The sequence below is a fragment of the Venturia canescens genome, chromosome 8, assembly GCF_019457755.1.
Source record: "Venturia canescens isolate UGA chromosome 8, ASM1945775v1, whole genome shotgun sequence".
NCBI classification, from domain to species: Eukaryota; Metazoa; Arthropoda; class Insecta; order Hymenoptera; family Ichneumonidae; genus Venturia; species Venturia canescens.
In genome coordinates, this window is record NC_057428.1 from 17,683,276 (window position 1) to 17,707,192 (window position 23,917).

The following is a 23,917-nucleotide window of genomic DNA, read 5'->3' on the forward strand; positions in this document are numbered from 1 at the left end:
TTACCAAAAATAATATATGCATGAAACAACGAGCCAAAATTTTAATGAAAATTCTGATTTAAATACGAAATTATTTATCAGTCGCGCAGTGGATAAAAATTCTGCTATACACTTTTCTCGTGGACGGTTCGGTTGAAAAAAAAATCAAGTTACATGTTGCACTCTTTTTTGTAAGAGAACAATCCCTTACTCTTGCTTTTCTCAAAATATCAAGCGCTCCGAAAAACCGCGTATTTTCTTTTCAGCTATCTCTCTCGCACTCACGTTATCAATCAATTATTCTTAATTGAATTGTACAAGTATTTTTAGCAAAATTTGATTAGTTATTTAATCGATCTTTCTAGAATGTTGAAAAGTACATAGAATAACTGAATCATCAGTGTTTGTGTTTGAATGATTAGTATCGTTTATAATAAACTAGATATTATCGAAGTTCCATTTGGATGGACAGACTTCCACTTTTTTAATGATGGAGAAACATTTAGATCACAGCGCGAACGAGAATGTAGTTTTTCCTTCCCAAACAGATGATTCGAAAACAATGATCTTATACTTTGTTGCGATTGCTCAACAATTAAAGGAAAAACGAAACGGAAGAAATTTGTCGTTGCATTTACCTCGTGAAATGAACACAAGATGTTTGATTTTTTTTATTATAAGGTAAAAATCCTACAGTAAAGTATAGTTTTGTTTGTATTATCGAAACCGAATTTTTCGCTCGTTCTCACTCATTTTTGTTTTTGCACGGATTATTGTTCAGCCTTGTTTCATACTTATGGTCCCACGGGATATTATCCTTTGCGTAGAACATTCGAAACTCATTACGACGGCTTTTCACTGATGCCGGTGCATGTCAAAATTAAAAAATTGTATGGAAGAGAAATAATCATGAGGAATAATTACGGACGTGATTGCCCGAGTCGAATTAACTGGTCAGCAGCGCGACGTTAATCTCTTTTACCATTTTAACACGATAAAGCATTTTCACGAGATGTTCTTTTGCGAGTGCCGATGTCGAGTACCAAACTGGACTGTCCGGTACACAACTCCTTTCGGGTAGTAAGTAAAACACGTCGTTGCGCGTTTTCACACTTTCCGGACTGAAAAAACAAAATTGAAATTAATCGTATAACAAAATCTATCAACGAAGAATCCCACATCGAATCCATAAAATATCAAGTTAAATTTAAAAGCGCATATTGGGTCAAAAAGTCTACAATCTTTTTTTACTGCCTCAAGTGATACTGATTATCAAACGACGATGCCGAGACAGTTTTAAAGTTCAAACGTTTCAGAAAAGTTGCTCATGGTATTCTTCGATATTTGAAAAATTTGATTTAACGGAAGACTCGAGACAAGATGTTTCCAAGGCTCACGTGCGAGTCGAATATCCTCGAGGTCTTTTTTGATCCCTTTACAAGTTCGCATTAGTCAAGAAAATCGCCAGAAATCGCGGATTCGTCACTTTTATACATTATGGATTCAAACTAAGCACTCCGATTATGAATACACAAAATTAAATACTTTCAAAAGGTTTACTGAAAGAATTTAGTAAAAAAAATGAATCGAAAAGTAATATTTTTTTATCCAATTATTTGATATAATAATAAATGATTCGTGAGCACGAAAAAGTCTTCGTAAAATAATAGCACGTACCACTTCGACAAGTAAAACTCGTACAGCTTGACTGGACACCGCAATGGATTTTCTTCGTTTTCCTGTTGTTCGTAAACCTTTTTCTTCCGCGAATTAGCTTCTAAAATATTAAGGAATCAGTTTTAGAACAAAGGAACGTTATTACACGTAGGTTAACTAGCTCAACAAAAATCTGTATTCACCAAGAGCAGATTGAGGAGGATAGAAACGTAAAAGAACGTTCCTCGTGCCTGGCCCTTTTCCTGCCACAGCAGTCGCCGCTTGAGCTGCTGGATTTCTCTTCCAATGTTTCATAATATGTGAAAATGATAGCTGCATATGTTCCTCGACAGTCTGAAAAAAAACTCAGTTATAGATACGAGATTTGAATTCGCTCGACACGAAGCTCCTGTTTACAAATGAAAATGAATTCTTACCACGAGGTTGAAATGCTTTGTGTTAAAGAACATTAAAGTGCTCAAAAGTACGTGAGGGGAATGAGCACCTAATTGCTTGCATTCCCAAAGATGCTCTTCTTCGACTCTCGTCACGATATACTCTGAAATGACATTAACGGTATTCAAAGTATTTTTATTGCCATCTTTCCTTGTTCATCGCAGTTTTTTTCCATGCATTCATAATAATGGAAACCTTGAGACTCACGAGCATCATTGTAGAGGACCGAAAACTTCTTCGCCACGTCATTCAAGCAGTCGGTAAATTTTTCGTAATACGAATCTGTGAATATGTTGTCTATTCTATTGTTCTCAAATAGATATTGTTGAATTCCTGTAATTTGTGAAACAAACATATGACTGTTTAATTAAGTAAATATGATAAAAATTGAATCAGATTGTAAGAAACAAGTTCCAAACATTTAGACCGACAATAAATATTTTTTTTTTTGCATTATTAAGTGAAATTTCATATAAAACGAAAGCTTTCCTGAAAAATTATAAGAACCCCTGTAAATCTTTCACATAGTATTAATCGCGATGTTAAAAACCTGGCTTAGTAATCATATTTTTTGAGTAACTGCTACGATGATAAAGGAGATGTGATTGAATTCGTTAGGATAATGTGCTTTACCTAAACATAAATAATAAATGGTATCCGGAGCGTATTCGGCACCATTGGGTTTTCGTACTTCCTTTACGAATAAACACAGCGTATAGTTTAACTCGTCTGCTGTGAGTTGAAGAAGATCCGTTTTGAATAATTTCACTTTCCTCGTCGGTGTTACTTGCTTTTCCAACTCGGCGTTTTTAGCAACCACCTGATACAGATAAATCGAAGTTCACCATTTTATTCAAACGGAAAAATAGATCGAAGCGATCTGGGTGATTAATTCTTCAACGAAAAATTGAATTTTCTGGAGTTGGTTCGATGTTTTGACCTTACCCATTGCCTCCAAGCGTTCACACCGAATGTATATTTCAGTGCCATATTAGCATCTGGTTTTTCGATGGGTTCCATCATTCTCGGTTGTGCTGGAGGTTGTGATTCCGGTGGAGGCATCATTGGCACATCGTGAACCCCTGATATTCTCCGGCCTCTTTTACTAGGTGCGCCTCGTGGTTTGTACGGAACCATTCGTTTTTTGCCCCGGTTGGAAGCCGTCACATTTCGTTCGGGTTGTACTGTAATAAAAAAAATTATGTTCCGAATCACAAAAAACTCAATAAAGTTCTAAATTCCGAAAGTGAGATGGATTTTTTAAGATCACTTTTCTTTCATTTTTTACCAAATCTTTCGTCGACTTTCATGATATTTAATTTACCGAATATCGTTCGATTTGTTATTAAAATATACAGATTCACTTATTGGTAAAACAATTTACCACCGTAAAGATCTTTCAATGGTTGAAAATATGATAGAATCGAGAACATCCCGGGCATCGATCAGGAGGCAAAAAATGAAAGGGACACAAGTCCGAGAATTGAAAAATGTATTATCGGTGAAATGCAAACACAATTTTACCATCAGTACTCATAGTAGAATCGCTCTGGGAACTTGCTTGTGTAGCTGTAATCGTATTAGGAGTCAGAGCGGTTTCAAGATCGACCGCTGGTTCGTCGAGTTCACCAGTTGCCATTTTTAAAGCCATTTGCAACATATCCTCGCCAAAGGTATTGCTCGAATCGACGGCTTCGGTCGCCGCATCTCGACTGAAAATATTCACGAGGATAATTTATAATTGACTATTTTGCAGCAAACTCACGAAGTGATTCACAAACACACTGATTTTTTAGAACCTACTGTACTTTTTACTATGCTGAAGAGAATGACACAACGATATCAATCATCGAAATATATCGGAAAGCAAAATAATAACAGTCTCAGGGGTGACTAAACCGAAACTCGAATAGTGGGAATACTGATTACCCGTTATCGTCGCTGGAGTCGGAATCAGTTTCGTTGGCTTTTTTCTCAGTAGCGACCATTTCGGCCATCATCAGTAATTCAGCCTCAAATGGATCGGCGGGGATCTTTTCTTGTATCCTCTTGATGTCTTTGAAAATTCCTTTCGTGCTGTTTCTCGTGGTGGGAATGAATATTGGTACAGGAATAGGCAGAGGAAAGGGAACGGGCACGGGAAAGGGCATGCTCCACATGTGTACGGGAAAAGGAACATAAATGGGGACAGGAATGGGAATGAGAATGCGCGCATCGCCTTCCGTTTGAGTAGATTTGGGACAAGGATGAGGACGCACCGAGACGCCTTTGGTGTGCGTGAGAGGTTTGCACTGGGTGACTTTGTTGTGAATTTTCACTGGACTCGGAGGCCTTGTAATGACTTGTTGATTGACGATTACTTGAGGAGATTGTGTCTGAGTTGTGACAACATTAGCAGAAGCAGCCACATTGACGTTGTTCAACGTCGTTTGTTGCAAAGGGGCTTGAGTTACTTGACCATTAGATGTCAACGAGGCTAAACTCGTTACCGACGATATAACCGGCATTGCCTTTTTGCTCGCAATATCGTTGGGTTTTTGAACCGTTTGTATGGAACCTTTGGCCGGTGGATACGTTCTTTTCGGCATTCCCGTCGGCACGGGATCATCGCCCGAGGGTATTGTTATCGGGGATTTTGTATACTGTTTTTGGAACTTCATCACACAATTGTATGAACAAAAATTACGTATCGTCGCATCTGACATCGTCAGGTGATACTGGGCTTGAGAAAATTCTTTGCAGAAATCACAACTTATCCGTTTCGCCGAAACAGCGTTCACGGAAACCTGAAAAAGAATAGAATTTAGTAATACATGGAGTATTTGATAATTTGACTGATTTCAACTGTCATTTAGTCAAGTTTTCGAAGCTGTTTTTTTTCTTTATACTAATTCTTGGTTGCCAGTCATAGAAATGTGATAATAACATTCCGTTGAGCAATTGAATTCTTTGAAGAAAAAAATCAAACAGTTTTTATTATTTAAAAAAAAATACGATAATAATGACTATATACATACTCAAATTTAGCGCAACAATTGTCTTTGGTCTTTAAAAATCAAATTCAAATGCTTCATTTTTATATGCATTATTTCAATTTTCATACTCACTTGATACAGCGTTAAACAATTCAAACTGCACATCATTAAAGCCTGTCCTGTTTTGAGATCTTTCTTGATCATGTCGAAATTGTATTTCTTAACTTTGCACCAATTGCACGGTACAATTTTACGATTAGTTATGATGAATATATTGAGACAGGTTTTACTGCAAAAAGTGTGTGCCTCAGCTTCGTAAAAAACAACGAAGCTCTTTTTGTTGACTAATTCGAAAAATTTCTTGCAGGTTGAGCATTGCTCGGGATCAACTTTGTTGACGAATTTAAATGCGGCGAAGCAAGGATCACCGCAAATAGCTACCAGGCTCGCTCGATCTATTTGAACCTCGCAATGTACGACTTTCATCTGCAAAGAAAAAAGAGTGAATAATTAAAATAGCGCTCAACATCTCAAACACTTTTTGAAATGGGGTCAATGGATATTGTCATGAGTCATTTTCATGGGGACAATTTAAACTGTCGTTGTTTTACGTTTAAACCATGATCTTTAATGTAAAGTCAAAAAAACTTTAATAAATAACATTTCGTTAATAAGGAACTTGATCGAAAAACTTTACCGATTTCTCAACAGAAAATTAGGTTTTTATATTCAGAATCTGTAACTGGACCCGTATTTGGAATAATAGTTGAGATTCTGAAAGTTACAATACTAAAATAGAAAAACGAAATCTGACTTAAAGAATTTTTGTACCTCCTGACAAACGCTGCAGGCTTTTTTTTCGATGGGCGGTTGATCGTTCGAGTTCATACGTGAATATTTTTCCATGCAATATTGAGAACAGAAATCCTTGAACTGGCCTTTATCACCAACGGGTGCTAAGAATCCTTCAATACCAGAGCTGATGTCCTTTTGACAGTAGCTGCACACCTTGAGACCTTTTTTGAATTCTTCGAGACAGGAGGAGCAGCAAAATTGTCGTACATCGTATCCGAATCTAACGCAATATTTGCCCAAACTTATGGGTTGTACGGAACCATTGCAATTTCTGCAATAGCTTCCGTATTTAGTTTGGAATTTGCCTAAACATTCCTCGTTACAAAATTCCATTGTTTCCCAGGATAAATTACGATCATCACCGGTTTCAACAATGAGAAGACAGCTGGCGCACCGTTTTTCACGCTTCGAGTTGACTGCATCGCTGGGAATATCCATTGATTTGTTGTTCTCACCGGTGAAAGCCTCTTTGCAAGCTTGTGAGCATACGGAGAACGTCTCACTGCCAATCTTAACATTTATGTTGCAAGGCTTTTTCTCGCTGCATTGTTTGCACACGTCGTCACCGATGGTCATCTCGTCAATTTCCGAATTTTTTATTTCGTCATCGACGTCTATAATATCAGCTGTTGTAGCAGAACTCGAAGTTTTCTTCTCTCCAGTTGCTTTGTCATCTTTCTTGCGCTCCTTACTTTGACTGCTTACAGGCTGATCGCCGTCCAGTGCCATTGGTTCATCGCTGTCAGGGTCAATCTCCAAATCTTCTGACTGTGCTACTTCTTTCTCTACCAGAACTTCATTATCCTTATTCTCAGAATTCTCATTTTCCGTTGTCACATCTGTGCTCTCTTTTTCCCCATCTTTAGCAGGATCACTCCTGGAACTTGTTTCTTTCATACTATCGGGTATTATACAAAGCTCATCATCTTGTCCTGGCAAAACGTTTGATTGGGAGTCTTCGGTTTCCATAGCTCCACTCTGGTCCTTCTTTTTCAGCTCATCCTCATCCGGAGCTTCGTTCGAACTGTCAACTAACATGGCCTCTCCGCTGATTTTATCTTCATCACTTTTGTTCGTGGACTCCGCTTCAGTTGGACGTTTTTCTGCATCTTCGGAATCCAATTTAGAAGCCTCGATTTCGGTGTTACTTTCCGATGATTCCAAAGTAACCATTTCTGGATTATTTTCACTGCAATCGGCTTCTGGATTCGTGGTTTCTAGAGTATCTTCGAGGTTACTATCTTCAGCTACAAAGTCAACGGATCTCTGATCCTTCGCATTAACAACATCCTGCAAATTGTCTGCCTGATCACCCAGTTTGTGAAAATCCATGTTCGACATTGCGGGAGAATCAATGTCTCCTTGCTCCACGTTATCCGCAGTGAGATTATCTCCTCCGAATGGATCTTCTGCTTCTATACCTTGACCCTCATTTCCTCCATCGTCTTGTTTATCTTGCGAGATTTGTACGAATTCTGTGTTTTCCGGCTCACCCATTTGCTTCTCTGTGGCTACTTCTTTGCTCGATAAATCAGCTTCATTGCTCACTGATTCCGAATCCGATTTCGAATCCTCGACGCATTTTTTTGGATCGGTTTCAGAAGTATCTATACTCTCGATAAGATTCTCCGAATCCTTGAGCTGCGATTGCGTTCTTTCCTCATTTAATGTTAATTCAGTTTCGTCTTTTTTTGCTCCTTTTTCTTCTTCTGCAAGTTTTTCAATCTCGCGATTACTCGATCCTTCTGAAATTGGATTTTCTACGGAAGTTTCCTCGCACAACGATTCGACTGTTTCATCTTTCCTTGGAATTGTTGATTCTTTACTAGTTTGATCCACTAATGGGTCGTCTGAGAATATTTCCTTACTTGTTGATTCGACAGATGGCTCGTCTAGGGCTATTTTCTTTTTCACTATTTCAGAGGATTCTTCTAAAGATATTTCCTTGCGTGGCTCATTTTTTTTTGGCTCTTCTACCAACTTTTCAGCTTCTGTTTGTTTTTCAAGCTCCGTGCTATCTTGTCTGTTACTTATACTTTCTTTTTTTGATATTTCACTACTGCAAGATTGCAATGTATTTTTGTCAGAGCTCAAACTATCTAGTTTTGTTTCTGCAACTGAGGGCAGAGTTTTGTCTTTGTCTCCTGTCAAGTTATCTTTCTCTGGATTCTTTTCATCTATGCAAGTCACCGATGGTTCATCTTTTTTCTCATTTTCATGACTGCTAGTTGCTTCTAAAGTCTCAGAGATTTTCAGATTAGAAACACTGTCTTTGTCAAGTTTGTGCTCTGCTGTTAATGGTGCTGGTTCTTTGTTATCTTTCTCCTCCAAAGATTTAGATGAAACTTTGTCAGGTACAACAGTTGAATTCTCCAGCTCACTTTCATCCTGAGAAGGATCTTTGTCTGTGGTTTCGACAGACTCTTGGTCCATATTTAATATTCAATTTGAAACAATAACTGGTAAGGCTGTAAAAAAAAGTTGTTCTTTAATATGTTGTATCAGCAGTTTGATTTAAAAGAGAAAAAAAAATTTTCCATGGATTTTTTAATAAACCATTTTTCCTCTTTATTTTGGAGTAAAATGCTATGAAAAGAATTGTATTTCAAGGGAATTCTATTTTTATATAAAGGAACAAAAATAAACTTGATGTTTTTTCCAGTGGTTTATTTTTAAAATTATTGAGGCAAAAGTATTTTAAACCCTGTACAAATTGTAAAATCAGAAAATAAAAAAATTGTTTTTTAAATGAATGTCAAACTAAAAGAAAAAATAATGTTTATAGAATAAAAATTTAAAAGCACAAAGCATTTATATAAATGTATTAACGCTGATAATAAAATGGTAATAAAAATTTCAAAAGATTTCTTAACTTTGATGAATAAGTAATCAATGTTTAAATTATTTTTCTTAAATATCAATAAATAAAATTGGGAATTGAATTTAATTTAAATGACACAAATATTTGGTCCACAAAAAAATTGACAGTTCTGTTCGATGCCAAACGTGAGTTCACAATTATTCCATAATCCGTTTTAAAAACCAACAACTGTGCTGAGTGCAAGAAAAGGACGATCGATGAAAAGGAAAGCCATGCGTTTGATCGAAAACTGCCGGATAAAAATTCCGAAATAGATGTGAGGTTATGTACAACGAAAAAAAAAAAGAATTTTTCCGTACCAAGTATCATATCTTTGTGTTCGTTTAAATAGCAAAATTTACAAAACTCGTTTTGTTGCATGAATTTCTGAATATCTTTCGACGACGAAACCATCCCATTTGAAGGACGATTGTCAAAAAATGCATTGTCAATTATCACAGGCGGCAAGCGGAAACAATCAGATTTGCTTGACTTTCAAATACGAACTCACCTCACTATTTCGTTGCTGAATCCTGCGTCTCTGAGTTATTCACCATCAACAGCACATTACACTCAATTTGATGGATATACACTTAATTATATTGAATTTATATGGACTATCACTTTACGAGGGAAAAAAAACTTCAGCGGCGACTTACAAACAACACGATTCCGACTCCATCATAGAGCCAGGGGGGGTGAAAATGCTCTTGGGATAGGGTTATTTGGCAGTTCTCGAAACCCTTCTGATTGGTCGTTGGTTTCGGAAACTTACATTCTTCTACCAACCACACAAGTCATGTATAACAGGGGGGTGATGATTGGTTGGTGCATGCTCACTGAGTTACATTGTATAGAAGATTTGTTACCATCTGCCACATGATCATGATTGTTGTACTTACTTTTGCCATTGTGCATTATACTTAACGCTGCAACATTTCTTTCTATTTTTTGGGATCATGGGATCTGACAGGGTGTAATAATACATGTATGTGTGTGTTTAAGCTATGATGTACAGCTAAGTGACATGTATTTTGTTTCCTGGGATAGATGAACGCTTTCTTCTCTTTGATCTGCGCATGCCTATGCGCACGCGCATTTGTTATTGTACAATCTGAACAGAAAATTATTTTCTGGCGTGTAACACTACTGACTGTTTTCTCCGACGCAGTTCAAACTCAGTTCAATTTTTTTCATATAGTTTCGAAATAGGAAGAACCGAGTTTAAGCTCAGATTAACGTTGGAGAAAACGGGCATACGTGTTTTAAGTTAGTCTCGCTATTCGTTATGCTCGTTATCATCGCATTTCTTCAATGGACTGCACCAACAGTGACACCTGTGCCTATAGTGACTGTCTCTCTCAAAACGCAGAATGCGTGTTCCAATATTATATATAAAGTGTTACCATATCTCTAATTCGAAATTCAACGCCAGATGTCATATCAGCTTTTGCGAGATCCTAAAATTTGCTGACGGGCATATATTATCACCACCGGGCGGGCGAGAACAACACGGCGACTATAGCCACAATTTATTGTGAACTTTCGTAATTTTACTCATCTCCCTCAAAGAGCGCCGAAACCGATGGAACCACTAAAGCTTACAATCAAACCATTTTTTTTTATACGCTCGAAAAGCTGAAACGTTTAAGCACGTCACGCGACCCGAACGCTTCGAACCACCGTCTAGCATGAAAAAAAAACCTGGAAAGTGTGCAAAAACAACACAAAGTCCACAAACATAAACTAACCGTGCATTATTACATTTTCTATATTATAATTATCACTCTGTGATATTTGATGAAAATGAAATAATTTTTATTTTTCATTGCTTTCTAAGCCTTTTCTACGTTTTGCGATAAGATGAATCTGCCAATATTTAGAATGTATCAAAGTTGTAATTTATTAACAACATTTTGCAATATATATTTGAAAGATTTTGTAACAGACGTTAGTGGAGATACAAATTAAAAATTTAGTATTTTTTTATCATTTTTTGTTGTGCCATTTTATAAAAATATTCATTCATTTACACGCTAATACAATACAAAAAGAAAGTTTGCTATTTATGTTTTAAAATAATGCTGGACTAAGTTTCAATCGTCTGATTATTCAATATTCATTTACCTGTGGTCCAAGAAGGAAAAGTATTCCAAATTTATTCACATTTAATATCAAGAGATAAAATAAAAAATACATTACATTATTTTGTACAGTTATTGAACTCTGAGTGTCAAGCAAATTTGAGAACCATTTCACGATAGTTGAAGTTTGTACAAATGTCAAGATTGTTGCTCGACCCTGCAATGCTAAGCAATTTCAAGGGTGTTTCACGGAAAACAATGTTATAAACTGTAGATGAAGATGTTGGAACTTTAGCCAATATTTCACCGTGATAAGTTAGATGATAAATATTGGGCATAGCTCCACCAGCAATAATTCTTTCCTCGTAAATCTCAGCAACGTGAATTCCGTCGTCTGGCAAATCAAAAATCATAGCAGCTTCCATGGTTCGTAAATGCCAAAGTGACAAATTTGGTCCTCCGCCGCATAACTTTTGTACCGACAAAAAAAATGGCAAATTTGAGTGAATGTTATCCTCCAAAAGATTCTAAGACTATGAGGAAAAAAAAATTTTCTCACCAGCCAATCTTCTGTGAGATCCACTGCTCCAATCCACTTCCCCTTAGCGGGTCTTGCCACTTTTCCATTCAAGTGTGGCGTCAAAATATTAGTATTTTCTGATTTCCTTAAATCCCATAATCTTACTGTTCCATCCTCACTGGACGAGGCTAACTGGTCGTTTCTAGATTTTGAAACATTAGAAATAAAGAAATAAATAAGTTATCTACCATGAAAGGAAAGAAAAACTGAAATATTCATTTTCATGTATCAGCAAATTTCATTTCTCGTAGTAACGATTTTTGTTAGAAAGATCATGTTGGAACTTTTTTTTTCTAAATACTTACACTCGGGCTAAGCTGTGTATATAATCCTTGTGACCAGATAATTGTCTTAAAATTTTTCCATCTTCGAGATGTACAACATAAATTTTGTTGTCTCCGCAACCTAAATACAGAATCTGATTTTCTTTGCAATATACCATACAATTGACATCTGGTTTCTCGAAACTGTCCCTATTAATAAAATTTGAATATAATTTTGATCTTGACTACTTAATTATTGAACAGAAGATATATGCACAAGGAAATAATGGATAAAATGAAACTACATTCTTGTGTGATAAATCTCAAAAATATAAAAAATGAAACTGCCTTAAAAATGTTTTTCATGTATTAAAAATGAAATATGAATAATTGTACTGACTTGTCAGCAGGAATTTGTACAATCCACGATGCTTTAACCTTGGAAGCTTTGTTTGATAAAATTATGTTCCAATCCCAACCAGCAATTTCCCCCGTTGTTCCGGTAACAAGAAAATTGTCAGTAGCAACCATACTTTCTACTTGGGAATCGGGATGTGCAGAGAAACTATAAGTTGGCCCGGACAATTCATTTTCATTGTCCATCTGTCTGGGACCGAGAACTTTTGGCAAACTATAAAAAATTTTTTTGAGAATCAAACAATGAATTAAAGTTAAAAATCAATAGGCAGACAAGGTGTACAAGCTCGCACACTCAACAAATATCATCATTATTTTAAGTATATATAGTATTTTAAATTCATAATTTATTTTTCAAATTTTTGTATGTGATAAAATATTAGTAAGACGATGAGCAAATTTGTACGACTCTTTGCATACGATACATAACCTAAATTTCAGCTTTTTGAATGACAATTAGCCACGAAATTTTAGTAATTGAGCAAATATTATCTATAAAAGCTCACTTGTATATCGAAACATCCCCGTATATGTTGCCAGCGAGAAGAAAATTTCCATTTGGCGAAAAAGTTTGACACAAAACTGTGTTGTAGTATAATTTTTCGTTCAAATTTTCCGGCATCTTTTCTCTCGAATGTTTGGTCCGTTTGTTCTTTGATGACATAAGGCACAATGAATTCGTAGAGAATGAAAAATGGACTCAATAATATAGTTTCATTACTTCGATGCCAGCGCGATGCAGTTGTTTTAGTAACTCAACGTCGTGTTGGGTTTAATTTTTACTTCCACATAACTTTATTATTGAATGATATACACTTATTTAATCGTGAAATTTTCAATATATTCAATCAATTATGCACTTATAAAAAAATTGATTTATTTTCGTGGGTGATTTCCGTATGAAGGATGATAGTAGGGCTAAAACGTGTCCATCGCCAGATATAGATCGATAAATTGGAAATCTTCAGATTTCCATCTATTAGATCTTATTGGGCCACATACGCTCCAATAAAGATAGCCTAGCGAGGCTTATTCATCCTTCTCGCTCTACGATCTGCTCATGCTCGTGCGCACGCGCATCTGGCCGCATTTGTTATTGTACTGTCCACGGTCTTACATACAGGTCTGGAAACTCGGCCAGATTTGATTTCGAGGGTCTCTTATTGAAGAAATTTTTTTATTACATTGACCGCTAGAGGCGCAGCTATCTTATAGACCACGATGGCGCGGGACGGTATGCGGGGGCAATGGAGGTGTTGAACAAAGACAGCACTAGTAACCGCAATCCCACATCTGCCTATATCCGTCACACCTAACCCCAATGTTTGAAACGTGATGCTGATATTCATTTTTTTTTAAATCTGTTGACAGTATTATTCATTCTTTCCAATATTGTGATAATTTAATTCAATTTTGAAATGCTTTTTCACAAGAGCTTACTAGTTGAATAGCAATCAATATACAATAACGTAAAAACGATATAAATAATTCGTGTTTGTTTATACGTCACGTTCAGTTAGATTTTAAGGTTATGATTATCCGGTAGGCAAGATCTCAACGCCGCGTGGTGTCGATTTTTGACAAAAATTTTCATGCGTAAGAGACCTACCCCCACCACCAAAATTTGGGCAGAGTTTCCTGAGTAAGACCGTCATTTCTAAAGATTTTCTCCTCTCGATACTAGTTTCTACTTTCGAGTTATCGACTGCTATGTAATATATATATATATATATATATATATAAATATGACAAAGTGAAAAAAAAGAGATTTTTTGGTGCTTGCTCTCGTGCTCTCTCGAAGAGTGAACAACAGTCGAACAGTCGCGTGCCTCGTATGTGTGGATAGTCGTGCGTTGTGAGCGCGTGTGCGATTCTAAACCAAAGATCGAAGAAGAATTGTTCCGTGCTGACGAAATATAAGAGCGTGAAGAATCGTCACGCAGTTTCGCGATAAACGAAATATCGTTGATATCAAGTGTAATTGTAGGGGTAAAGAGTGTGTTTCATATTATTATTTTTCGCTCCCTTGTGTGCTCGCGACAGCGCTAATAAGTGTCAAGAGGGAGAGAGTGAGACGAAGATAGAAGCACCTACCCGCATTAACACATGACAATGGGTTTGACAAAATTTTGAGTTTCCTTCCCTGCCTGAAAGGCGGACGATGCAATCAATTTATTGGACTGGCAGGCTTCTGTCACGAGCGCTATGGAACGGTTTGTCTTCCCAGAGCCGCGCGAATAATGCATCGTGCACCGATCCGGAAACGAGCAAACATTGCGGCGCATCTTTCGTATCGGCGGTTTGTGGATTTCCCAAGGATTTCAATCGGGGAAGAATACGCAAAGGACAATTTGGCGATGACGCCTGGTTCGCTGCCAAATTCAAGGCCGTCGAAGTTATCGGCAAGTGATTCATTAATTGTTTCCTTGTTTTTTCTTCTAATGATTTTCTTACTTCCTGATCCTTATTTTGTTCCAATCATTCATTTTGTCCTTCGCAGCTCATTGTCGCTTATTTACACGCAATTGTACATATTTTTTAACGTCCCGTGATACAGCTGATTGCAGACGAATTCAACGTAATTTACACATTTTAGTTTTCTCGATCGCGCACCCTCCCCTCTCGTCCCCTTCTCCGCCCTCCTCCGATCCACACCAGCGGAACGAGGACGCCAACATTTCGCGCACTTCGTACCCTGACCCTCTGTCCACGAAAAAGTTGCGTTAAAATATAAACATGAGTTTGATTAGACTAATTGATGGAAAATCATGATGTCTTGTAAACTTTTCCATCCATTGCTGGCCCATATTTGGCTCATTTTTTAGATCGATCCCCCAATTTTGTACCTTTTGTACCATTCCATTTTTTTTTCAACTGATAGACGAAATTCATATTGAAACTAAAAAACACATTTTCACCCGAGTATAATTGAATTAAACGGCAAATACAACCATTTTGTTTGGCACAATATTTCTATAACTTATTACACACTATAGCTTTAGTTCAAATTTCACTAATTCTTGAATATAACTCAAAGTTAATGGTTATCCCACGAGCCATGTGACATAACAACGTCAACACGAGAAATTGTGTAAACTAAGGCAAATTGCCAACACGAACACGGGATCTTTGGACGCATGAGTTTTAATTTTAGATTTGAATACCGGATAAATTAATTTTGTTAAAATAAAACGGTTTTTCATATGTTTTGAGATTGTTGCTGAAATTCATGTTTCAAGAAGACAGAAATCTTTACTTAAACTTGTAATTTTGTTGACATGTGACTTACCAGAAGCAGTACACTTTTCTCCATTGCTCTGCTGTATAAGTGAATACATAAAAAATTACACAATTAAAAGATCTTTGAACTTTGAATATTGATCTAGAAAGTGAGCATATTGAGGCCAACTTTCTAAATTCATGGAATTTTTTATAGCTCAAAATGATTATTGCTGAAAGAAATTCCAGAGGTTTTGACTTTGTACTTGAGGTGACGGGATTGTGGTACAATTAAAACTTTTGAGAATTATTGAATTCTTGTTAGAATATTTCACCTAAATTTTTCTAAAATTCATTTGTTTATTTGATGATGAATATTAAAAGGAAAAAGTTGATATTGCAGTTTGCATCATAGAAAAAGCAGAAGAAACTGTTAATCTCTTGCACTGTCCCGAATATATTTGCATTTTTTATCACAAAAATTTATAACACCAATCTGAAAATTAAATCTGCAAACATAAGCATTTTAGCAAACATTTCAGTGCTAAAATGAGTCTGAAAAAATTTTAATTGACCAAAAGTTTGAAAAATATTTGTTGGTTTACCATTTGTTCAAACCAGGAATTCTTTACGAGTTTCCAACTACATTCTTCAATGTGAACTAAATTCGAAATAGAAACAGGAATTTTTAGAAGTACCACAAGGATATCGATTTTTGTGCCCATCTCAGATCGGATTGAATGTTCTGAAACAACATTGATCAACCGAATATATAATTTTTTGTTCTTTGTCAACAGGTGTGGCTGACGGCGTAGGTGGTTGGCGACACTATGGAATCGATCCCGGAGAGTTTTCCAGTTTTTTAATGAGAACTTGTGAAAGACTAGTCTCAATGGGCAGGTTTGTGCCCTCCGAACCAGCTGGCCTCCTGGCACGAAGTTACTATGAACTATTAGAAAATAAGCAGCCGATATTAGGTACGGTTGATGTACCTAATATACCTAATATACCTAATAATTCATCTGTTTTCATTTAATCATTTTTCTATACTCTGAGTCAATTTATATTGTTTTTTTTAAACCGAATTTCAGGTAGCAGTACCGCATGTGTTATCGTTTTGAATAAAGAAACGAGCAGCATCTATGCGGCAAACATCGGGGACAGTGGTTTTGTTGTTGTAAGAAAGGGCGAAGTTGTGCATCGGTCATCAGAACAACAACACTATTTTAACACACCTTTTCAATTGTCATTGCCACCACCAGGCCATTCCGGCTTGGTACTTAGCGACAGGTATATCAAATCCTAACATCAGTCCAAGGTTTTTACATCAGAGTCAATGACAAGAATTTTTAGTAAAAACTTCTCTCTGACATTTTTTCTTTTCCATCGTATATAATGTACACCAAACTTAACTTCACTGTAAAAGGTCTCTTAGTTATTCAAGAAAATGATGGATGTGGTGTATCACAGGGCCTCATTTTCTCGAATAAAAAATGTTTCATGCCAATGAGACGATTAGGATCGTTTTCAAGCCTCTTGTCAATAAAATTTAATCATTGATTTCATTACTAATTCGAAATTTCGAGGCTACATGAACTATAAAGGATGATACGTGAATGAAAAAAAAACTTTAGTCTCTTAAAATTGGACGGTTGATATACGTCACTTATTAATTTACAGTCCAGAATCGGCGGACACATCCAGTTTCGGGGTCGAGGATGGTGACGTAATACTTCTCGCGACTGATGGTGTATTCGACAATGTGCCTGACCAATTGCTAGTCACGGAAATGCAAAAAATCGAGGGCGAGCGTGATCCGACAAAAATTCAGGGCGTAGCTAATTCAATAGCCTGGATGGCGAGAAGTCTCGCATTCGATGGGTCTTTTATGTCGCCATTTGCGCAGAGTGCCAGGCAAAATGGCATAGATGCCATAGGTAAATATATATGAGATTATTGCAAAACATGGAATAGAACGAACGAAGGACAGAGCAAAAACTTCAGTTCTCAGTCATTTATTTTCCAACGACATTGTTTCATGTTGTCGTTTTCGAAGGCAAATTTGTACGAGCAATAATCGTTAAAAATACTTGAGAACAATAAACTCTTATATTTCCTGAATTTATGAACAAACTTTAATTTATTTAAAAATTTATAAAAATTCCCGTTCTTTTACCGATTCCGAAGTGTTTTCCCTTCAAGTCGAAACAAAAGTAAATAACTCGTCAACAATTTTTCGAATAATCAGTTGAAAAACACTTGCTATTTTGTGCACAACATTGTAATAATTCGCATATGAATAAATGGTTTTTGCTTTTAGGTGGTAAACCGGATGACATAACGGTGCTGTTAGCGACAGTTGCGATGTAACAAACGAGTGACGAACGCGACAGAAGAGAAAAACGATGCTGAATGTATAATAGGCTCCTCCCCCCTTGTTCTCCACCCCTTCCCCAATCATTGTATTATAGTTCATGTTTCATTGCATATATATATGTACGTAGTTACGCATCTCAGTATCCCCGAAATAACGATGATTGTAACGAGCGTTGAGGAAAAAAATCGGTTTCGAGAGAAGAGCCCAACCAACGATTTTGTGAATCGATTCGTCGATATTTTAAAGACGAACAAATGCCGCTTTGTGGTAATATACACTAGTAAAAAATAAGAGTTTACACGTCTTTTTTTTGTTCTCGTATCGCTAATACGTCGACGGAAAAAATGCCCGTTTTTGTTTATTCCATAATTTATTCTGTATTATTATTAGTTTGTACAGCCTCGCAAAAACACACGGTTCTTGCCGTATGTGCTTGGTTTTTCTCTCGTCTATCGAAGGAATCCCGTAATATCAAAGAAAACAATAATAATAGTTAACAGTAATATTATGTTTGTACAGGTACGAGCGAGAGTTGAAATGCCGCATGAAATGGAATTTCGGAGAGTTTTTTCATCTTCTTATTTACTCATGTTATCGTGGATAGAAAATTCTTCACTGCTACGCATGTCGAAACACTCGCTCGTTCTCACATTGTCCATTGCGTATTTAGTCACACGATCGGGCAAGTTAATCAGACGAAAAAACAAATAAGATTTAAGGTATAAAGAAGTGACGAATGGAATTCTTTCGCGTTTTCGTAGTTCACGAAATTCAATCCGAATCAGTCGACCGATGAAGAATTATAGTAAATTATCTCTTTGGACAGCTCGAAACGCGAGTCAGAGCACACACAATAATAAAAAAAAAAAAAAAGAGAAATTGATGTCAACAGCGGGAAGGAATAAAGCATTTTGTAAATGCACAAACTTATTAAACGGACAGAGAAACAGTTGGAGAGTCATTCTCCTCCTGCTTTGTCTTTTTCTCTTCCTCTCGCGCGTGCACGAGAAACGCAGAATTTATTTTTCTTTTTGTGAATTGAGACTGCTCTTTTCATTCACTGCAAATCCGCGCCTTGGCCGAACACGAAACGTCCTGGCCTGTCCTCGGGAAGTGGCGTGTAATCCGTATCTTCTGGGTGCTCGTCGAACAGCGTTTTCCTTGGAAAAAAAATATATTCAACATGGAAAAATCGATTATTTGTTATTAACTTTCGTACAACAAAGAATATCAAAAGAAACTTTACAGAATTTGAGGTGTCCTGAGAATTCGAAATCCTCCTCTTTGATGGGGAAACACGTCTTCAGCGAAATAATACATGTGTCCGACTGCCATACCTATCAAATCAACCCATATCGCATTGCCCAAGAGAACAGAAAAACCGAGAAGTACCCATGGCAGGAGAGGCGCCTGTTGAAAATCGTAATATTAAAACATGTTTTCTTACTCGTTTATTTGTACAAAGACAACAATTCAAGGAAATATTACACAAGCATTAAGTATTCTGGACTTACGTGGAAGTGGAGAAGTCCAAAAAAGTTCATTCTCACAAACGGGGTACGCCTCGACCAGACGTAAACAAGCATAAGAGTGAACGCATGTCCCAGAAATAATAGATCCACGAAGAAAGCAAAAAACTTAAAAATGGCTTAAGGAAAAGTCAAGCTCGAATTTATGGCTCGTCATTCAAATTGTGACTAGTATAAAAATAATGAAGAGTAAACAAAAGAAAAATCGTGTAACTGAGAAAGAGTTTTAAGTGTTTTATGAAACCTTATTTCATTAGAAAGGATACAATCATGCAGACTCCGCCAAAAATGAACATCATCACAAAGTCCGCAGTTCTACCACGGAATGGACCTTCCTCCAACATCCTGCAGTATCTGTACGTGAATATCATATTGAAGAAGAAATTGAAGCCTACTGTCCCGAAGTAGAGGAACGTTGTGATGAGTCGCCATAGCTGAATAGAAAAATAAATTCGTTGTTCAAAAAGAAAAGAAAATTTGACAATTTTGAACAAATAAAAAAGTCTTTTTGATACATAATTTTAATAAGAATAATGAAATTAAAAATACCTAAAATTCAGTCGCAATACAGTTTTGATTAAATAAGAAAAATATGACATATGTACGCTTTGACTCTTTCAGATAATTTTAGGTAGTCGAATTGTGTTTGCCTGTTCACTGCAAGAATTTGACACTGAATAGAATGTTTCGAACTGTTTTGAAAATAAATAAATTAAAATAATTTTCCCGTAATTATATAATTTCCAATGTATTCTACTTGTATTCAATCATCTTATATCTTAGAGATTTACTTGGATATTAATGATATTAGTCTTAGTTCAACAAGTCAAATAAGAATCTTTGCAATATTGAAAGAGCTAGTTGAAAGAGGTTATGAAGATTTATAATAAACGATACTTCATTGTTCACAAGTAGAACATCAACATTCATTATTCAATTACAGTTGATCATTTTGAATTTGATTTTTTTTATTCAGAGCAACTCACCTGATACTGTTTCACTATCAAAATAGGATTAAAGTAGAGTTGAAACGCAGAAACGAGTTCTAATTGCTAAAAAAAAGGAAGAAACGTGAATTTTTCGATATTTCGTTCAAGTCAGATAATCATCGATTGTTCGAGAGTTTTGTTTATCAATACACAATGTACGTACGACAGCGATGGTCGTGATGACACAGGCTGTAGTGTAGGCCCGTGTTACCACGGGCATTTGCATGTATTCCTGCTGTAACGGTCTATATGCCATTGGTTCGCTTATTTTTGCCTTTTCACGTTAAAAAGACAATAACAAATAAGAGAAAAAAAAAAGAAAAAACAAAAGAACCGATTAACACCGTCAAAAAACTTGAGCGTAAGAATGCACTTTGTACGGGTTTGTACAGTCACGAAATAAAACCTTCCGGGTATGTCTTCCAATTCTATTTTTCGCGTACTAAATTCATCGAATATCAATGCGAAACTACACGTTTCGTACTATTCGCGTTATCTAATTTGCAACTTTAATGTCCACATCACGAAGAATAATTTTTTTGTCACGTCTTTGGATTTTGCTTCATAAATACGCGGAGCAACGAGTACATACTATATACATGCTGCTGAATTTACGTATTTTTACACGGTGTACACACGCCACTTGTCAGCACAACAGTCAAACACGATTCACCACGTACTAGCTTTTCATGTGTATATGTGACGTGGGATTCTGCGATATATCGAAATTGTCAAACGCGCCGTATGCTTTTGTGCACGTGACGTCAGCAAGAATCTGAAGTTGGCGATCCGATTAGTTCGCTGGATGATAAGAGCATAAAGTGATTATCTAAAAAAAATATCTTGGTACAAAAATATTCAATATTTGATGGAATTTTCACGTGTCCTGATTGTTTATAGTGAGAATCAGATGTTTTTTATGATTGCCACAACAATCGGTTGTTTTTGAATTTTTTAAATGGCGACCAACAATCGATTGATCGAAATATTAGCGATCGCCGCGGCCGGAAGTCTTCGTCTGCTACGATAGTAAACACAGGTGACATCGTTATTTCTAACCTCAAATTTCGAAGAAACCTAAAAAATAGTCATCACTCGATGATATTTAAGAACAAAACAAGTTACTGCAGCAGCGATGGAAGATCTTGATGAAGAAGACGACGTGATTATCGAGGCATGCTTATGAAACAATAATGGCATTTTTTCCACTTTAATTATTTTTCATTTTTAATAATCATAACAAAACAATAACTAGGGTAGTGAATTGCATCAAGCACTTGTCAAGATGGGCTATTCCGATTTTGAATTCACACCTGTAAATAAAGAATTCAAATCTTATAAAGAGCCCTCAAGAAAAAATGAATGGTCCAGGATGTTTAAAACACTTCTTCAAAACTGGTATCCAAAAAATCGACGTTTCTCGTCAAAACAATTTCATACTATTTTAAGTGTTAAGTGCCTGTTGGATGATCATTTTGAACATGTTCAGACTTTCTTGGATAACGATTCATCAACCTTTTGGGAGTAAGTTTTAAATTAATTTTCAAAACTATAACAAAATTTAAAATAAACTTTTTAATAACTTTGAAAAGAACTTTTTCATAAAATTAAATTGGACTCTCAACAATGATACGTTGTATATTTCAAAATTTCGAAATTTTGAAATGAAATTTATTCATAAAGCAACATGTTTACAGCAAATCAATGGAATGGTTACCCGTTTTGGGATTTGGCATTTCAGCAGGAATCTCTTATTTGATGTTGAAAAAGAGACAGTTTGCTGCCACGTTTTCAGCAGCTTCTGTTGCAGCAATGATAACTTTTCACAAGTACGAAGAATTTCAGGCGATTAAAGCCCTGAAAAATTTGGTTATTGTTCAAAATGAATTATACTATTTGTACAAGAAGAGCCTAGGTATTCTGAGGAATGTTTATCGACTCAGACCAGATGGGAAAAAACCTCCGTCGAAATTCAGGTAAAAAGTCAAAGTTGCAAACACAAAAAGAATTGTATTGAAAAAATAAAAAAAAAAACAGAGTAACGGGAATTAATTGGCTAATTTTATGCAGCAAATTAGAGGTCAATCGTCTTAAATATCTACAGCCCTTGACCGAAACTCTTTTGAGGAGTATGGGAAAAATTGCTCATACTTATTATTATGCTTCGTCGACTACGATTGAACTGTTGCCGGAAAGTGTTTTGGAACAAGATATTCTGACGAGTTTTGATACTCAGGCGTTTGTAATCGAAGGCGAAATAACCTATGAAAGCTTCAAAGTAAGTATTTAGTTTTTAGATTTTAACAAAAATAGCAATAATCCTTTGGCTCTGACGGTTGACATTTTTGGAATACAAGCATCCGTTTCCCAATAAAGCATCTGTACTACGTCTACATCTTGGTGCAATCAGAGCTGATGCAATTATTCGCAGTTGCTTATGACCTCGACCAGTGGCGAGACAGCAGCCACAATTCGCTGTCGCAATTGACACGAATAACTTTAAAACTCTGTGATTCGTTGAGTATTGAGAAAAATCAGCTGGAAAAATTTCTCACCAGATTTGAGAGTTCAGAGAGAACAACGAACGAGCGAAAAATCAAGTGAGCTAATAAATTCTTTGATTCGAACTGCCGCATTAACGTTCCATATGAAATTTGAAACAACAATTTTTTTCGCAGATTCTCATCGGCCTCAAAGTGCAGGGATTTGTATCTAAACCTGAATCTACTTTCACGTAAGCTACAAATCACCTACGATGAGATTGCATCGGTTCTCGAGCAGATAGAAAAGCACGAGAACGGGGAAGCAGCTGAATTAATGAGCGAACTTGCTCCGAAGATCCAGGAGATTCACTCCCAAATTGAGAAATCGAGAAACTTTGCGGAATTCAACAATTTGTTAGTCGCGGTAATTCAGCGTCCGCGTCACGGAGCCCAGGAAGTACTGCCTTCCGAAGCAGATCCTTTGGAACCGGAAATCGAGGACGATCGAGCGATCGTCAGGGACTCGGAGCCTCGAATAATCGACGAAGTTTTCGAGGAATACATCACGGAAGAATATTTAAAACCGTTGTACGAAGAGAGCGATGATCTGACTATGGAAATTGCCAAGCTCGACAAATTATTGGCGAAAAATTTCATGAGCGAATTGAAGGAAGTACTCGTCGAAAAAAACAAGTCGATGTCCGAGCGAGAGGCGAAAGCTTTGCTCCGGAAATATCCTGGATTAAGGGAACGTACAAATTCCGAAGAAAATCACGTGCCAGTGAATGAGTCGAAAAATGGAGAGGAAAACATGGATATTCCGCGTCTCCCACCCTTGCCGAGACTCGTCGAGGTTTCCGAGGGATCCCCGAAGCCGTTTAGCCAAAAAGAGACGAGATCTCGAGGGCCGGTGCCTTTGCCGAGAGCCCGAAATATCGAATCGCCCAACATTTTCGTCCCCCGACCGCCTCCTCTTCCTTCACTCTTACAAACTGAATCTCCCGATGATACCGAGAGGTTATCCATAAATTTGCCGTTTCCTGGGCCCAGGAATATTCCAGTATTTGTTAATTGCGAGGAAGAATTTATCGGCAGTGGTGAAAATTCCGAAGAAGAGTTGGAACTGAACAGCGACTCGTCATGAATAATTTTTTCAAATTTGCGATTTTATGAAGTAAATTATTTTGATATTCAC

The 23,917-nt window shown here is 36.6% G+C and overlaps 5 protein-coding genes across 5 annotated transcripts; 2 read left to right on the forward strand and 3 right to left on the reverse strand.

Annotated features, from left to right (window-relative positions):
• Positions 1 to 626: 626 nt before the first annotated feature.
• woc (without children) lies at positions 627 to 9,457 on the reverse strand. Its single transcript, XM_043425961.1, has 12 exons — positions 9,293 to 9,457; positions 5,898 to 8,389; positions 5,199 to 5,552; positions 4,021 to 4,877; positions 3,616 to 3,803; positions 3,037 to 3,275; positions 2,725 to 2,911; positions 2,299 to 2,424; positions 2,073 to 2,194; positions 1,839 to 1,989; positions 1,657 to 1,756; positions 627 to 1,100 (listed from the first exon to the last, which is right to left on the reverse strand). Exons 2-12 carry the CDS (start codon positions 8,352 to 8,354, stop codon positions 926 to 928), a joined length of 4,956 nt encoding a protein of 1,651 aa, XP_043281896.1. The 5' UTR covers positions 8,355 to 8,389; positions 9,293 to 9,457; the 3' UTR covers positions 627 to 925.
• A 1,452-nt stretch (positions 9,458 to 10,909) lies between these two features.
• On the reverse strand, positions 10,910 to 13,138 carry thoc6 (THO complex 6). Its single transcript, XM_043426715.1, has 5 exons — positions 12,632 to 13,138; positions 12,109 to 12,339; positions 11,751 to 11,918; positions 11,425 to 11,587; positions 10,910 to 11,335 (listed from the first exon to the last, which is right to left on the reverse strand). The coding sequence occupies exons 1-5, from the start codon at positions 12,787 to 12,789 to the stop codon at positions 11,015 to 11,017; spliced, it is 1,041 nt and encodes a 346-aa protein (XP_043282650.1). The 5' UTR covers positions 12,790 to 13,138; the 3' UTR covers positions 10,910 to 11,014.
• A 764-nt stretch (positions 13,139 to 13,902) lies between these two features.
• Positions 13,903 to 18,012, forward strand: LOC122414984 (protein phosphatase PTC7 homolog). The gene is made up of 5 exons (XM_043426716.1): positions 13,903 to 14,527; positions 16,142 to 16,321; positions 16,436 to 16,634; positions 17,025 to 17,281; positions 17,665 to 18,012. The coding sequence occupies exons 1-5, from the start codon at positions 14,287 to 14,289 to the stop codon at positions 17,712 to 17,714; spliced, it is 927 nt and encodes a 308-aa protein (XP_043282651.1). The 5' UTR covers positions 13,903 to 14,286; the 3' UTR covers positions 17,715 to 18,012.
• Der-2 (Derlin-2) lies at positions 17,344 to 20,939 on the reverse strand. Its single transcript, XM_043426717.1, has 6 exons — positions 20,403 to 20,939; positions 20,237 to 20,302; positions 19,517 to 19,684; positions 19,236 to 19,358; positions 18,968 to 19,131; positions 17,344 to 18,881 (listed from the first exon to the last, which is right to left on the reverse strand). The coding sequence occupies exons 1-6, from the start codon at positions 20,493 to 20,495 to the stop codon at positions 18,779 to 18,781; spliced, it is 717 nt and encodes a 238-aa protein (XP_043282652.1). The 5' UTR covers positions 20,496 to 20,939; the 3' UTR covers positions 17,344 to 18,778.
• Positions 20,940 to 21,055: 116 nt separating this feature from the next.
• LOC122414980 (uncharacterized) lies at positions 21,056 to 23,916 on the forward strand. Its single transcript, XM_043426710.1, has 6 exons — positions 21,056 to 21,413; positions 21,495 to 21,763; positions 21,937 to 22,215; positions 22,310 to 22,517; positions 22,616 to 22,839; positions 22,918 to 23,916. The coding sequence occupies exons 1-6, from the start codon at positions 21,375 to 21,377 to the stop codon at positions 23,864 to 23,866; spliced, it is 1,968 nt and encodes a 655-aa protein (XP_043282645.1). The 5' UTR covers positions 21,056 to 21,374; the 3' UTR covers positions 23,867 to 23,916.
• Position 23,917: the final 1 nt, after the last annotated feature.